The sequence below is a fragment of the Squalius cephalus genome (genome assembly GCF_949319135.1).
Source record: "Squalius cephalus genome assembly, chromosome: 8".
Taxonomy (NCBI): Eukaryota; Metazoa; Chordata; class Actinopteri; order Cypriniformes; family Leuciscidae; genus Squalius; species Squalius cephalus.
This window is the reverse complement of record NC_137129.1, coordinates 30,072,712-30,090,658: the sequence shown is the minus strand read 5'-3', so window position 1 is coordinate 30,090,658 and position 17,947 is coordinate 30,072,712. Positions and strand designations below refer to the sequence as shown.

Here is a 17,947-nt window from a genome sequence, read left to right as displayed (position 1 = left end):
TTGGTAATGAGACGCATGCGCAGATGACTTCACACACAAACTGAGTTCGACTGATAAAACTCGCTGCGTGCGCGCGAGGCGTCCGCTGGAATTACCGTTAGTTGTAGCGTGCAAATATTACCGAAACTCTCCGCTTCCTTAGTGAATACCTAATACTGGCTCTCATTACCAATGAGACACATTTACATGTCTTAACGTCTTTTTGGAGTTGGATAAGAGATGACGGGTCCCTAGCGACGCATAAGGTGGCCTGAATCTCAACTAAAGAGGAATAACAACTGAAGACAACATCCGAAGTTGGCATGAAGTAGTGCGCTTCGTCACGCATTCGTTCTAAGGAGATTTATGTCCTGGATTATTGCTCAGATATCTCCCTTATGACTATATCTTGAATACGAGATCCAGCTGGTTCAGTTTAAGTGTTTTTGAAGACCGTTTGTGTCATGATGAATTCCAGGCGCACGTTGTTTTTTACGGTCTATGTTTGGGAGTCGATGGTGCTGTCCAGCGTCCTGCTTCTGCACATCATTCCTTTGTGTGCTAATGGTGAGTACATGTTTGAGTTGTTATTATAGAATATTTCTAAATGCTTGCCTTTCCTGCGTTTAACAGAGATTCCAACAGATCGTTTGTAACCTGTTGGAATCAGAGCCATCGAAGACAAATGGAGTATAAAATGTACTTTCAAACATTTTAAACATAATTACAATGAATATATTCTTTAAAATTGTTTCCGGCGAATTGTGTCTCTAAAAATATCACTCAAAAATAATGTTTACATATGAATTACCTTAGGCTATGTAAAATATATATATATTTTTTTTTTATAATACTTGAGACAGCTCGAGTTATCTGGAAATTTAGGAACTATTTATATTTTAAAATGTACGTAAATGAGAGAACATTTACTAAAGCACAACCTCATTCTAGTTCTTTTATTCAGTTCATTCAAGTATTATTTTTCTTATTAGCATTTCTATAAATATAATTTCAATGTGTTTATCCATGGCTAATCTTGGACCAAATAACGTACTCTTTTTATAAATTAGCAGTATTCTTTTTTCTTTTTTTTTTTACACTGTAGCTTTAATACGCCACGTGAAGGTGAGGTCAATTGGCTTTGCTGCATGTCTACTAAATTTTCACATTGGTTGGGTTGACCTGCATCACACTACTGTTGCCTTGGCCAAACAAATGACTGTGTAAAGAAGGAATTTATCATTTGCATAAGGAGCTTTAAACAGTTGCATTTAGCTGAACCTCTGACCTCTTGGCTGACTTCCCAATGTCTGTGTATTATAGCATCACTGCATCTTGCACCAACATACGACGTTTATTAAGCGTGCGGTTTCTGATGATAAAACTGACCCAAGCACTTTGGTGAACTCAAAATGGCCTTATAAAAAGCACACAACTCTAAGCTTTTAGGTTGCTTTTTATGATCAAGTCATTTAGCAAATCCAGTGCTCTTGTTTTTATTTTATTTTGTTTTTGTAACTACTGCAGATTCTAGTTTGGTCTGTCATTCCATGCAGATCTCTTTTCCCTCTCATTGAAATTCCTTTTTTAGAAGTGAACTGTAACTGAGGGTGGATGCATGTGGGGATTGGAACATGTAAATGACACAGTTCCTCTGACATGTTGCTGGAATTGATTAACACACTTCGTGGTAAATTATGGTTGACAGTATTGATTAACACACTTCGTGGTAAATTGACAGTATTGATTAGCTGTAGATAGGTGGCTTTAAAGTAGTATAATATTCAGTTTTTGATAGCCATGTTGATACCGATATCTTGAAGAGCAGGGTGTCTGATATATATTATACTGCACTATTTATTATGAATAATATGCATAACAATTGCTGCAATTAAATTTAAACATCTTCATATTTGCTAAATAAGAAATAGCCTAATTGATATAAAAAAAAAAAAAAAAAATTTTTAAAAAAAAAGGAAAAAAAAAGGTAAACGCTATAACCAACAATGCACCGAGTAATTTGGTAAGTTTGAGCGCACTGGGAATCTTATTTTCTCAAATAAAGACCAGGTAAGGCTAATTTTACAAACAATACACAGTGAGTGACATGACATGATAGCAGCAAACCGGATATAGCGCAACATAGTTTGAAATCAAGAATAAAAAAAATATGCTCATGTCTGCACTTCTGGGCACTGTCAAAATAAAGTCCCATTCCTGTCAAAATCCGAAACGTTTTTGCCAAACAGTAGTGATATATCGGTCGACCACTACTTTAAAGTCAACGCAGAATCAAAATGGACTTTGCTACACTATACACTGTTCTTGTGGCACTCACTTATTGTGAACGATTAATTGGTGCACATTATTCCAAAGAAAAATATGTTTGTTGTCTTTTTCAACCCCTCACCACTGACTAGCCTACTTGTCAAATACACCACTTTTCACAATCTATCCATTCTTGAAAACAAGTTCTGCCCACAGCATTCTCTGATTCCTTTAGAAATAAGTCACATTAAAGAAGTAAAATGTGTTGCGAACACCATTTTAAATTGACTTCATGCACTCAGTAATGCTGAGTGCTTGAAGTATACTTGGAGAGTTCAGTCAAACATATTTATTATCCAAGTTATTCATTTAGTTGAAATATATTGTGTATTGTTGTGCTACTGTACCTTCTTCTGTTCATGACACTATTTGTTATTATGCTGAACTAGGGACAATCATTACTATAACTGAAACATGCATTGTTAGTGCTTAGCTGAAATTAGTGGACATGCTGTGACAAAAGGCTGTTACTGTACTTTGTGTTTTTGCCAAGACCTAGCACACACATCCTCAACCTTAGGAGAGTGAGAAAAAAGACAAAAAGGGAGGATGCATTCACAAAAATGTGCATAGGTTTAGTCTTTGAACCATGCAACAACACTAGTCTGTCTGGATGTTTATTTTAAAACCTCTAAAACCAACCTCTGATCGTTTTTTAGGGCACTTTCTCCCTAAAGTTGTTTAGATCCTTTCCATGCACTGCACAAGAGAGCCATCTGCCACTGCGGTCTCATAACAGCAGAGACTGTCAATGAGTATTAGCATCAACGAGCAAGTGTTATCGCCCGCCTAGCCTGCCCATATGGAGCTCCCAGTGAGGGCCAATGGTATTTATCCTGCCAGACGCTGACACTAGAGCTGCCTACACTGTTGGAAACTTATGGAACTACATAACCTGTTGGACACTTGCTGATCTTCAGCGTCTGTGCAGTAAAACATTACAGTCGAATTAAGCATGTCACTGATCCAATTTTGTACTTGTTCGACATTTCTAGGTTTAAACTGACGAGGGGACGATCTCTTCCAAACGCCTGATGATGTGCAGTGCACACACATTGATAATTGTTTACATGCACAAGAATATTCCTGCATTGACTGGAATTTGGACATTCTGATTATGAATCAGTCATTCAAACACATTAACCTGATTATGACAAAATTATGCTATCTAGAAATCCACATACAACAGCTTATATGGGTCAGTAACATGATGTTCATATAAGAAGTATTGTTTTATGTTTTGGTATCCTAAACCCCCAAAATGTCACAGATTATTTAAAATGGTGTTTTAATAATAATAAATTCAAAATAAAATACTATGTCATCATTTTATTTGTAAAAGCCTTTCCTATAAGCATTTTTTTTTATAAATATCAGTTGTTTTAAAGCTTTTGAGATAAAAAAAAAAAAAATTAAAAAGCTCTTGTACGGCAATATGTTATGTTCTCAAATGTCAGGGTGGCACAAATGCATCATCCAGATAATTTCAATTCATGTTTGTGGCAGAGTGAAAAGGTTTGTAGATTTCTCTCAAATACTGATAAAAATGGCTACTTACATTTCATGTCATGCTGTGCAAGCAGTGTAAAATTAGGAATATTTATTTCATCATAAACCTCTTTATTGCATTTATAAATGATATGCGTGAACTTGCTAATGAAAGCAAAAGCTAAAACAGGCATCCAAGTAGAAGCCTATTCAATGGAAAATTAGTAGCAAAAGTGAGGTGGCGCAAGCAGGAAGTCAGGTGGTGCAACTGCAATGAATGTCCTTATATGAATTAAAAAACATTATTTAAGTTAAATATATTTAAGCTAAAATTTTCAATTCTTTTTGTTTTTTAAATTATTGTTCTAAAATGTTAGTTTTAAAGGATTAGTTCACTTTTAAAAAAACTTTTGCTGATAATTTACTCACCCCCATGTCATCCAAGATGTCCATGTCTTTCTTTCTTCAGTCGAAAAGAAATTAAGGTTTTTGATGAAAACATTCCAGGATTTTTTTCCATATAATGGACTTCAATAGGCCCCAAACGGTTCAAGGTCCAAATGACAGTTTCAGTGCAGCTTCAAAGGGCTTTAAACGATACTAGACGATGAATAAGGGTCTTATCTAGCGAAACGATCGGTCATTTAAAAAATAAATAAAAAAGTTTAAGTTTTATAAGCACAAATGCTCGCCTTGCTCTGTTCTGTGATGCGCGTTCGTGACGTCATGTAATATGCAATTACGTTGAAAAGGTCACGCTTGAAATTTTCTTTTAGGCTTTTTAATATTAAAACACCCATGATACGCACACGAAATGGGCATTTTAAACGATAAACTGACACAAAGACATTTGAATATGTGTATATAGTCCTCCTTCCGCACATTTGTAGCAAGGCGAGCATTTGTGCTTATAAAACTTTAACTTTTATTCTTAAAATTTATTTTTTAAATGACCGATCGTTTCGCTAGATAAGACCCTTATTCATCGTCTAGTATCGTTTAAAGCCCTTTGAAGCTGCACTGAAACTGTCATTTGGACCTTGAACCGTTTGGGGCCTATTGAAGTCCATTATGTGGAAAAAAATCCTGGAATGTTTTCATCAAAAACCTTAATTTCTTTTCGACTGAAGAAAGAAAGACATGGACATCTTGGATGACATGGGGGTGAGTAAATTATCAGCAAAAGTTTTTTTTTAAAGTGAACTAATCCTTTAAGTTTAAGATGTTTTACACTTAAGTATTTTCATGATGATAATTTTTAAATGTAAATAATTTTTAAATAATCAAGTAAAAAAAAAAGGTCACAACACAAGGTCTTTAACCACTATGCAGTTACGTCAAAAAAATTGTTAGGTATGATTGTCAGGCGTCTTGGTTGTAGTAAATTGCACGAAACATGAAAATACTAGAATATGTCTTTAATAACAATGCTCAGGGAACACAGTATAACACAGGAATATGTAAACATCAACCAAGTTAAACTACGACGACATGGAATGGAACAATGAACAGGGGTCCGTTCTTCTTTCCTCGCTTAATACATCTGAGGTGATTTGACAGATGCCAGATCTTCTAATCGTGATAACTGAGCTCTGGCTAATTCGGTTCTTCAAACGAATTTGCGGATTTGATTAAAATATCTGGATTAAGTCGTATGAGATTACTGTGCATTCTTGTGTTCATTTTAAAGGGGAGATAGGCCTATATCGATACTTGAAACCATGATCAGCAATGTAGCGATTGGCTGTCGGCAAGACAGCAACGTTATGACATCATATTAAAAAAGAACATCACACACCTGACGAAAAACTTTAATTTCTGGACCTTTATAAGGAAACAGCCAAGCGACCAAAACAACATAAAGATTATAATAGATAAATGAAATGTACTCTTTGTTACATGATTCCCTATGATTTACATTATTTCACAATTTCTATTATTTTTTACAGGCTTTACATTTTTATTATTCGTTTAATTTGACTTGTGAAGATGATTTGTTATGTGACAGCATTAATTAGTTTCTTAAAGGTCAAGATTATTTAATTTTTTTATTGCACAGCAGACAGCATTAAAAAAAAAAGTTATCTGCATGTGCCACTTCCCATAATAGCTGCAAATTAATGCACGGCTTAGACTAACTAACTGTAACTGTGTGTAAAACTCCAATAAAATTATTTGGTAATTATTCCCTCTCAATTAAATCTTTCAATTAGTAAAACTGGCTGTGTCTATATTATAATAGACTACACAACATTATAAGATTATTTGCAAATTTATTTTTAAATCATTAGTATTATTTAAAATGATCATTAGGGTATCTTGTAAGAAAGTAGTGGTGGCTGGAACAGACTTTAAGTATCACCTCCGCTTAAAAAGATGCAATTTAATTTGTTTGCATGAAATAAGTCAGCTCCCGAGAGCAGGTTTGAGTTTACGGATGAGCTTTGAAGAATTTAACATTCCTGATCATGTCAAATCGTCAACAATGAAATCGGTCAAGTGAGTAATCCACGTACGAAGAACGGACCCCAGAGGAAACTAAGGGTTTAACACAGACAGAGTAATCAAAGGAACTACAAACACGAGAGAAAGTATAATGAATAACCATGGAAACTAAAATTCTCAGAGAAATCAGGCAAAACGGAACATGACAATAAATGAAAACGAAACTAAAACTGAATGAGATTGTGATCCGTTACAATGATGTTCTTGTTCATGTTGTTTTGTAAAACACTATATTGAGGTGGGATACAGGTAAGGTTTGGGACAGGTTTGCTGGAATGGGTAGGTTTAAGGGTTAAGGGAAAGGTTTAACAGTGTAATTATAGATGTCATTACAGAAATTAATTACAGATGTAATATGCAGTTATTTTTAAATATAAGTAAAATGTAAAAACATGTATGTACATAAGTTCATTGTACCAAATGATTAATTTAAATGTTAGTAGTAGTTAAAGACACTTAATATAAAGTGGGACTAAAAACTCAGCACGACACAGTGTATTAAAATGATGTGGCTGCAAGAGAAACATATCTTGCAAAAAGAAAAGAGATGTGATGAATATTCTTTATTAGTTATTATTATATTGTGTTCCATTTCAGTTGCTATGCATTTCATCTTTTAAAGATTTTGATGAATGCATTTTGACTTGAGCTGATTATTCTTTTTGTATCAATATAAAAACATGTGATTTATTCTGTTTTGATCAATTTAATACTTTTACTTCAATAGAGACTGTTGCCTGAAAAACTTGTATTTGTAATTGGAAATGGGGGGAAAAAATCCAGTATTTAGCATATTAATGGTGTCATGTGGTGCAACCATGTAAATTCTTGATTTAAACCAACAAATAAAGGTCAAAGCGAACAAATGGCTGAAAACTACATTGTGAATGGTTATTGTATTGAATACATTTATCTGTATACTTATGATTATTGTCTGTTTTTAAAAGTAAAATTGGATGCTAAAGATACTAAATACCTGGCCACTAAAATGCAGTAATTATAAATGAATATGTATAAAATACACAGCCATCAAATAACAATGTGTTAGGCACTGTAGACACTCTAGTCTAGGGGTTACTTTAAGATTTCACTTAGACATAAAATTAGGAATATATTTACAAATATTTGGTTGTACCACCTGACATCTTTTGGGAGGTGAAGTTAAAAGTCAAAAATTAATTTAAACACTTTAAACAAGTTTTAAGTGTTAAATAACATTTCAAACAAATTATTCCTGACTCCAAAATATGCATTACATCCATTAAAAAGATTTTTAAAAATGCTTTCCATTGACTTATATTATATTAATCAGAATTTTTCTCTGCAAGCGTTATTTGGAATATCTGCTGATTTCCAAAACACAGAATAGTATTAATAATAGTATTGCGAGAGAGAGCAGAAAGAACTTCACTCTCTTCATTTAGAACTGGATGATTTTTATACTGAAAAGGCTAAAGGAGCATTCATACGCTCAAGAGCCAGGTGGATTGAGGAGGGGGAAAAAAATTCTTCATATTTCTTTAATTTAAGAAACATAAACAAGCTTTAATAACTGTATAAGTGAAGAAAAAACATTGATTGATGATTACATCTATTTCTTCTATAGTGATTTATATAAATCAAAATTTACAAAAAGAGATTGCGATTTTTTCTTTTCTTACTTAAAAGATAAAGTTCCTATAATAGACCCTAATTTTAGAAATATGATGGAAGCTGACATTGAGATTTCAGAATTAGACATTGCGATTAAACAAATGTCTAATGGAAAGTCCCCAGGTATTGATGGCATCACAGTAGAACTATATAAACATTTTTGGCCCGAAATAAGAATCTTAGTTTTTGAAGCACTAAAAACGTGTATAGGTAAAGGTGAATTGTCGTCATCAATGAAGCATGGCTTAATTATTCTAGTTCCAAAGGCTAACAAGGATAAATTATTTTTAGACAATTGGAGACCAATAACTCTTTTGTGTAATGATTTCAAATTGCTTTCTCATGTTTTTGCAAATAGACTTAAAAAAGGCATCGGTGAAATTATCAGTGAAACACAATCGGCTTTTATCAAAGGGAGAAGTATTCACAGTCATATTAGATTAGTCCATGATATACTTGATTATAATTATTTTATTCCTCAGACAAGCTTACTTCTATTTCTGGACTTTTTCAAGGCGCTTGATACCCTTGAACACCCTTTTCTGTTTAAATCTCTAGAAATGTTTGGCTTTGGTCCTATGTTTTGTAGAGTGATCTCCATGTTTTATAATGATATTTTCAGTAGCATTTCCCTTAACTCAGGTTCATCACCCAGAATTCAAATTAAACGAGGAATCCATCAGGGATGTCCTATTTCACCATTACTTTTTAATCTTGCAGTCGAATTGATGTCTTTATTTATAAAAAAAATTGAGAACAATATAGGCATAGACATTCTCGGTAGAACCTTTACTATAAGCCAATTTGCAGACGACACCCTTTTATTTCTTAAAAATAAAGAGGTGCTTTCATTAGTTATTGATCAAATTGCTATCTTTTCAAAGGCATCAGGTCTGACCCTAAACTTTAAAAAGTGTGAATTAATGGCTATCCATAATTGTGATTTAGAAGATATAGAGGGCATTCCAGTGAAAAAGGAGGTTAAGTACCTAGGGGTTATGATTACCAAAAATGTTGTTAATAGAGAACATTCAAATTTTAACTCTAAGATAGAAAATATGAAGAAATCTCTAAATCACTGGTTATCCCGAGACCTATCTTTATTGGGTAGAATCCTCTTGACTAAATTTGAGGGAATATCTAAACTTATCTATTTATCCCATGCTCTGTATACTGCCCCAAAAGTAGTTAAATCAGTGAATTCAATTTTATTTAAATTTATATGGAGAAATAAAACACATTATTTACGTAAATTCCACATGGTTAAAGAGTATGAACATAGAGGTTTGAGAGCCATTGATTTTGAATCTCTTCTTGGTACTTTCAGAATAAAATGGCTGAAAGAGTGTTTAGCAAAGTCACACTCAATATGGTATCATATTCCCAATCACATTTTTAATAATATTGGCGGTCTTGAATTTGTGTTGAGATGTGATCTTGATCTCTGTAAAATTCCTCTGAAGTTATCTAATTTTCATAAACAAGTATTGCTTTTCTGCAAAATGATATTTACCCATAATTTCTCCCCTCACAACTCCACTCTATGGAACAATAGGGCTATAATTATTAACAGGAAATCTCTGTTTAAAAGTGATTGGTATAGTACAGGTATTATTTTTATTCATGATTTATTAGATGATAATGGATATTTCTTATCTCATAATGATTTCTTTAATAAATATAGAGTTAGAATTACAATTAAAGGTTATGATAAGGTATGCAATGCTATACCCACTGGATTGCTAAGAATAATCCAAAGTAGTTTTTCTGATCCTTTATCTAGACCTGTAGTTTCCCTTCCCTCTTTAAAAATATGTAATGTAGATCTCTTAGATAGTAAGTGTAATAACAGACTTATTTACAAAGAACTCAAACGTATTATCACTGGTGATTATCAGTGCTATTTTTTGGGAGATGTTGAAACCTCAGTGAAGGATAAAGCTTTTACCTGTTATATGACATACCCAGTTGCTCCGAAGGTCAAGGAGACTCATTACAAAATCATGTTTAAGATTTACCCAGTTAATGATTTTATACAGAAACGATTTCATTTTGAGGTGGAATCTTGTGGCTTTTGTTCTTCTTGTCCTGAAACACTTGATCACCTATTCTTTTACTGTCAGGTTACTTCAAAATTCTGGTTTGATATACATAGCTGGCTGTCAGTAAAAATGGAGACAATTCCTCCTATAGTCCAACAAGATGTGCTCTTTTTTAAGTGTGATTTAAACTCACCCTTCATTGATGTTGTAAATTTTGTTTTATTGATGGGTAAATATCATATCCATACTTGTAAATGGAAAAAATGTAAGCCCTCCTTTAATATATTTCTATGTGAGTTTACTCAAATGTTTCAGAGTTTTAAATACTTCAAAAAATGTAATAGAAAGTCTGAAACTTTATGTCTCTCTTTATCAAAATATTTACTTTTTTAGTATTTTCATTCCTTTGATGTATACTGGCTACGTGCTTGGCTTCATCCTTGCTTTTTTTTTTTTTTTTTTTTTTTTTTTTTAATTCAAACTCTGTATTTACCTCAATGGAAGTGTCTTACAGTGTTGTTTTGTTCCCTGTCTTGTTTTGTACATTCTGCATAATAAAAAAAAAAAAAAAAAAAAAAAAAAAGTATTTTAATATGTGCATGTTCAAACAAAAGTAATTCTGTATGTGTGCTACATTTTAGAAGTATATATGAAATATTATTTTATAATATACTTTTATAATTTAATAAAATGATAAAAAATCATATTCATATATTATATTCATATTAATATTAATGTGAATAATAACAACAACAATAATAATAATAATTTTATATATTAATTATTTGTATTATTATTATTATTATTATTATTATTATTAAAAGCAAACATTCATGAATATTAAGGCTTAAAAAAGGTTGTGCATTGAAAATCAGATTTTCAAATTATCTGCTCTAATGTTCATTACTGGCTGATGCATTTCCTAAAACTAAAATTTCTCAGTGCACTGAGTGTAGTTTTTAGCTCAAATATTTGATTAAAGTGGCATAATTATTAGTGGGTCATACTGTACAACAGTTTTGCAGGTTTCATGGATGGGGTGCATGATGCTGGCACTGTTAATCCAACAGGTTTGGCATCTCTATATGTCTGTTCGGTTTCTCGCTAATACTGTTGTGAACCTACAGTACACCCTGTCCCCGATGCCAGAGACATTCATGCCAGCTCCCCTGCCAAGCAGCATCACAGTACTATTTATAAATAATCACATGAGTGCCAGTGTGTGTTTTATTCAGCAGAGCTTAGAATGACACTTGCCTTTAGGTTAAATCATTAGATTTAAAATGAAGGTGAGCTGGCTTAAATGTTGAGTAGTCTCTTGCATAATGATCATTGGCTGCATTGTTGAACTAATTGGCAGGCATACATGGAATCTGCACCCGCCCGGACATTCACGAAGTTCAACATGTTCTCTAACCCTTGTGCATTTTAGTGATGTTGAAACCGAATTTGCGGCAGATCTTTTTTTCTGTATTATGTGTTAAACAGATTTTTTTTTAAAGGGGTCATATAATGCCATTTTTGTACAAGCTAATATGATTATTTAGGGTCTAAATTAAAAGTTTGTAATATACTTTAATTAAAAATTCTCATTAGTATTGTAAGAAAACACTCATTTTACCTGGTCAAAAACAGCTCTGTTTTCAGCACGCCGTTTTAAGTGCATGCGTCTTTAAATAATAATGAGCTTTGCTCACCCCGCCCCTCTGCTCTGTGCGTACACCGTTTGAAACACAATAACCATAACGCGTTGTTCATTATAAACGTGGGATTCTGAATTATATTGAGAACGTCGTACATAGAAAACATGCCGTAATGTACCCGAGTGTAAAAATAGCTGCATTCATCGTGAAGCGTGCAAGCGATTTGCAAAGATTAATATAAAGATTAATATAAAGCTTAATAAAACGTTACACTCACTTCAGTTCTTCTGGAGGTGCAGCAGGAACACAAAGTTGGTACCGATCCTTTTTTCAGGAACAGCTTTTAGCAAAACCAGCTTTATACTGACCTCGTTTGTAAAGCAGTCTGGTGTGTGAAATGAGCATACGTGAAAGCATTGACGTTGATCGTGGGGAATATTCCCTTCGAAAACAAACTCAGCCACTGCGCCTTCAGCTGTACGGATTTAGGAACATCAAAATGACTGCTGTGCTCGTTATTACACCCAAGAACAGAACACCACAATCGCTTAGACGCCATTCTGCTCATAGACAGTGCTCCAGCGTATCAACAATGACCGCGCCGGTCCGCGCAGACTTTGATTGACAGCTCGCTCACGAATGAGGGCGGGTCTGTGTTGAAACGCTACTGTCAATCAACAATCGTGGGAGGGGTGTAGACAGCTTGATTTGAGACGGGGAAACATAAAAGAAGATTAAAAAAAAACCACGAAGTAGTATGTCCCAAAGCTTGCCTACTTTTTTGCTACACATTCAAAAGTAAATACCTTTTCTTCACAAAAAGAGTACATACTTTTATGGCGTAGTGTAACTTAGGCGAATTAGGACGCAGCATATGGCTTTACACGATGACGATCGCTCTGACTGGTTTTAGGTCTATCCAACTGCGCCCAGAGGCATTTGAGCGACGTCCGTTGGTGACGCCCCTTTGGAAATGAGTTATTAATGAAGCTTTGCCAGACCATAACTCAGTTACTACTGAGAATGGTCTGGTTTTAACCAGGCTAGTTGTTTATTGGATAGAGGCAGATCTGAATGCTAGCTAGGGCTTGCTTGCATAAACTAGTTACCTATGCTACTAGTCTGCGCTCTCAGAAGCCATCGAGTACTCAAGCGTGCAGTAACTATAATGATCTACATCCTTCACATACAGGCTCCGTTTAACTCCACATTTAGACATACACTCGCAAACTTCCCTAAGCACTTCCCCTTGGAGGAATCCATGCCGCCATTTTGAAGTGCGTTCAACTTCGTCAAGTGGGCGAGGGTAGTGTATTTAGACAAACTCTCGAACCCTCGATTTTGACAGAGGGAGTGAGTTTACTCAATATGTACACTACAGGCAGATCCATAGACAATTGTGGCATCACAGTAGATTGTGCTTAATTTACCCTCACTACACAACTCTAGTGTATGATATTGAAGTTGTTTTGACATTTAACTGCATAATACTTGTAGCTACCTTAAGCTGAATGTTATAGTTTATTGTATTATCATTTTTGTTTGTGTAATTTTTTTTATTTTCTCCAACAGCCAAGCATACATACAGCCTATATATCAAATTAAGACATTGATTAAAAAATACGAGGTCATGGATGAATTGTTGGACGGCATCATGGATGAATATTTCACAATAAGATCAAAAACATGCATTTTGAAAACAGTTTTGTCTTTTCATGCCAACTTTAAATACGTTGGCTAATTTAATTGTTTCAGCTACCACAAAGAATACTAGCCATCTCTATTTAATTTTTTTTTGTTTTGTTTTTTTGCATTTTTAAAAGGATAGTTTAACCATAATCTTCTGTGAAACACAAGAAGATATTCTGAAAAATATGTCAGTGGGGTCCAGTGTTCTTTTGAACTTCAGTATATAGACAATTCTTTTGTTTCTTTTTTTGTTCTAGGCTATATTCATAATAATAATTTGTAATTCCAGTGTTAATGCATTATCTGTGTACATGGAACATTTCATTGGAGCATCTTGACATGTTCCTTCAAATATTTCCCCAGATTGCAGGTCTATTCGGGCCAACAGAAGCTTTTCACACTTTTCTGCCATCGGGCCAAACCATTCTATTTGCTTAACCATTCCAACCCGTGCCGGTACGGATATGGTTTCATTTTCTACTTTGGGGCTGATAAGGAGCTCTTTGGAATGTAATACAAGTTTTTCAGTCATTGCCTTGGGAACATGAGAGTTTACAGATGATATGAGATGTAAATAGCGACAAAATCCCTTTAAGACAAGTCATTTCCCTTGGCGGCCATCTTTGAAACGCCTCTCGGGCAAGCAAGTGCAGCTCCTATTTCTTTGAATGGGGAAACATCAAATTCTCCAAAACTGTTCGCCAAGCTTACGATTAAACTTCATACTTCAACTGTCTCATACATTTGTCTCATACATTTTGTTTTTTAACGCTCGAATCATGACAGTTCATACGGATCAGCGAAAATGATTAAAAACGCTTTATTATGTATGCCGGGCCAGTAGTTGGCGAGAAGTAGACTGAACACGTAAAACACATGACGTCACTGTTTTCTCAAATTCACAGTTTTTGTAGTTTAAACCGACAAAAACTTGCACTTTAAAACCAGTTTTCAAAAGTTTGCAATTTCAGGCCCCCAATACGCCATTGCCGTGTAAATGAATTGCCAAAATGCATAAAAAGTTTTCAGTTTTTAGTTGAGTGTTGTGTAAACAGACCCTCCGAGAGAGAAAGCTGGTGGGAGAGATGAGAGGAAGACAAGTTGACATTTGCAATTTTCTATACTCTGCAATAAGTTTTTTCCCCACTCAAGAGTGTTACATAAGCCAAAAATGTCAACTACTGAGAGAAGAAGATTATGTGCTGTTTTTTAATGAAGATGAAGAGAGAACATTGAGATGGATTACATTCAACAGTACAGTGCTGCTTTTACAGTACTGTAGCACTAAAGCTTTATGTTTACATTGGTCTTCATTGATATTATTAAATTACTATCCTGATTATATGTGATATTGATTGTAAATAGAGGCAACAGTGAGATAATGAAGACCGCATACTTTCACACACTCTTACAAAATTTAAATGTCTCACTGGTGAGGTCATGAGAAAATAGTTTTCTTCTCTATTCCTTTATCACTCTCAATCATCTTACCCCCCTTTCCCCCCTCACTATTCCCCTCTCTCTTGCGATCTTGACATGCTTACTAAACAGGCGACTGAAACCCCTCTCAAAGGCTTTGGCACTGGGCGGAAAGAGAAACGCACTCTCGCTGTCACATTTTCTCATCTTCACTCCATTATAGCTTGTGTTTTTTGTGTTATTTTTCTTTCAGCGTCTCTCTTTCTCCAACCTCTCTTTTCTGTCAGCTGACCCCTTTGAAAATCAAAACAACTGTTTTCCTCTTGTAGCCTCCCTCTTGCTCTGTCTTTGTGTCGTGACAGTGTTTTATATTTGTCAATCCAGTGACTCTATCATTTAGCCTTTAAATATTTCAAAATAGATTTAAAAGGATACAAATATTGCACTGATATTAAACTCTGTGCTGGTGGGAACCTAGATGAGAATTTAATCGAGTACTTTAACCTCACGTGAGGTACGTGAGAAATGATTCATGCATACGCGGTCATCTCCGTTTCCCTCTCATGGGGGACTGTGTGAATATATGAATGGGAGAAAGAGAGGAAGTGATTCAAGTGGATAGGACAGAGGGGTCTCTGTTTTACATGGCTTTTGAGATGTTCCAAAATGGCAGCCTCTTTACATTGCTTCTTGGCAACTTTGTGTGGGAGTGTCTGTTAGGGGTTGATGTGTGACTTGCATTTCATTTACAATGAAGAGGAATTAAACCATGGAAACTGAATTTCACAGTGTCAGTCAAATACTTTAAAGTATATTGTTAAAAGTCTTTCAGTAAAATTTGACTAAATATTCCTCAATTCTGCTTTTTGAGACTGTTTGAATTTAAATGATCAGAATTTATTTGGAAAGTGTGCACAAATACAAGGATATTTAAATGCTCATGTTTGCATGCTTTGTTTTATATATATATATATATATATCTCATATTTTGTATTTTAATAAATGAATACTTATATTCAGCAAGGAAGCATTGAATTGATTAAACGTGACAGTAACGACATTTTATAGGCCTAATACTACAAATGATTACGGTCACACTTTAGATTAGGGTCCAAATCCAATTCTCACTATTAACTATGGCTATTGCTGCAAACTCCTAATTATTGTTTATTAATAGTTAGTAATGTAGTTGTTAAGTTTAGGTATTGGGCAGGATGCAGGGATGTAGAATTTGGTCTTGCAGAATAAGGCATTAATATGTGCTTGCTTTATAAGTTCTAATAAACAGCCAATATCCTAGTTGCTGATAAGCAACTAGTTAATAGTGAGAATTGGACCCTAAACTAAAGTGTTGCCAATATTTCTATTTCATTTGAATAGAAAGTTCAAAACAACAGGTTTTATCAAAGAATACTGAAAAGGAAAAGTTTTTACCGTTTCCATAAACTGCACAACTGTTTTCAACATTGATAATCAAATGTTTCTTGAGCACCAGATTAACAGAATGATTTCTGAAGGATCATGTGACACTGAATACTGGAGTAATGATGCTGAAAATTCAGCTTTGCATCTCAGGAATACATTACATTTTAAGATATATTTAAACAGGTAGAGTAAATGGTAATAATATTTCACACATTTTACACAATTACTGCATTTTGATTAAATAAATGAAGTCTTGGTGAGCACAAGAGACTTATTTAAAAAATCAAAAAAAAAAAAAATCTCACTGAGCCCACACTTTTGGAACGGTAGAATATTTGTTTCATAATATAATATATTAGACAATCAGGAATTGAAATTTCAATGTGTGTTCATATTGTCAGGGTTCTGTCACTTCTGTCTAGTCTATTTCTTGGTTTTATGACAGAGCCCTGACACTCATGTTTTGTTTTGTCTGTGTGCCTTATTTCATGTGCTTTCATGTCGTGTTTTGTCTTGTACTGTGTAGCACGCATCTTGTGCTTACACTAGCTGTGTGCTTTCATGTTGTCATGTTTTGTGTGAACACGTGGCTTATGAGTGTTCTCATTGGCTGCGTATTCATGTCTCGTTTTGTGTGAGCACATGGCTTGTCATGTGTTTCCTTTTGCCATGTGCTCTTCTGTCAATTTGTCTTGCCCCACCCATCTTGTTACCTGATTATTGATTCATTTGACCCACCTGTCCTCCCTTGTTACCTGCTTTGTTTGCTCTCCCTATTTATTCTCCTTGTGATTTCAGTCCTGTGCTGGTTCGTTGTCATAATTCTACCTTCAAGAGGTAATTCTAAAGTCAAGTCAAGTCAAGTCGGTCTTGTTTTATTTTATTAATAAAGAAGCCCTTGTTTCCTGCACTTGAGTCCTCACCTCATCTCCTCAACCCCAAACCCTGACAGAATAAACCAGCCAATATGAGGTCTCAGCGGAAGATGGGACCACACCATCCACCAGTCTCCACTGTCTCCAGCCCTCTCTACCAATGCATGCTCCAATTCAAGACTTTGAGTTCCCTTCGTCAACAGGGGACTGATGTGAGGGAGTTTGCACTGAGTTCAGCGCTGTTGCAGAGGGACTGGGGTTTAATTATGTGGCTCTTAAGGACTTATTAAGCTATGCCCTTGATGATCCCCTTAACTGGTGGAGAATGAAAGGGGTGGATCACTTGACATTTGGGGAATTCGTGGATTTCCTCGATCGTCAAGGGAATCCTCCAGCTAAAGAGGCTGCAGTTACCCCAGAGGTGGCCGTGAATGCTGCAGTTCCCCCAGAGGTGGCTGTGAATTCTGCAGTTCCCCCAGAGGTGGCCGTGAATGCTGCAGTTCCCCCAGAGGTGGCCGTGAATGCTGCAGTACCCCCAGAGGTGGCCGTGAATGCTGCAGTTCCCCCAGAGGTGGCCGTGAATGCTGGAGTTCCCTCTGAGGCAGCAATCTCCACGCCATCGCCTTGCAGAAGTAAGCGGAGGAAGAGAAGGAAGGCTTCCTCCGTCTCAAGAAGCCTGGTGGCCCCAGAGCTCCCTGCTCTCCACGACCACACAGCTCCTTGCCCTGCCGGCTCTGCCCAAGTTGCCTGTCATGCTGGCTCGGCTCAAGCTCCTGGAGGCCGTCCCTGAGCAGCCCGCTGTCGTCCCTGAGCAGCCTGCTTTCACAGAAACGGCCAAGGAGGTCATCCCAGAGCCGCCCGAGTATCTTGCCTTGCCAGCTGTGCCTGCCCGTTCGACTCT

The 17,947-nt window shown here is 35.4% G+C and overlaps 1 protein-coding gene across 4 annotated transcripts in view; it reads left to right on the top strand.

The window, feature by feature from the left end:
- The first annotated feature begins 15 nt into the window (after positions 1–15).
- The window catches only part of cspg5b (chondroitin sulfate proteoglycan 5b), a 44,413-nt gene continuing 26,481 nt past the window's right edge, over positions 16–17,947 (top strand). For 3 of the 4 annotated variants that reach the window (XM_079877919.1, XM_079877917.1, XM_079877916.1), the window contains exon 1: positions 16–546. In XM_079877919.1, the coding sequence (XP_079734045.1) occupies positions 444–546 (103 nt within the window). In that variant the 5' untranslated portion in view covers positions 16–443. The remainder of the gene's footprint in view (positions 547–17,947) is intronic. The other variant, XM_079877918.1, reaches the window with a different exon arrangement.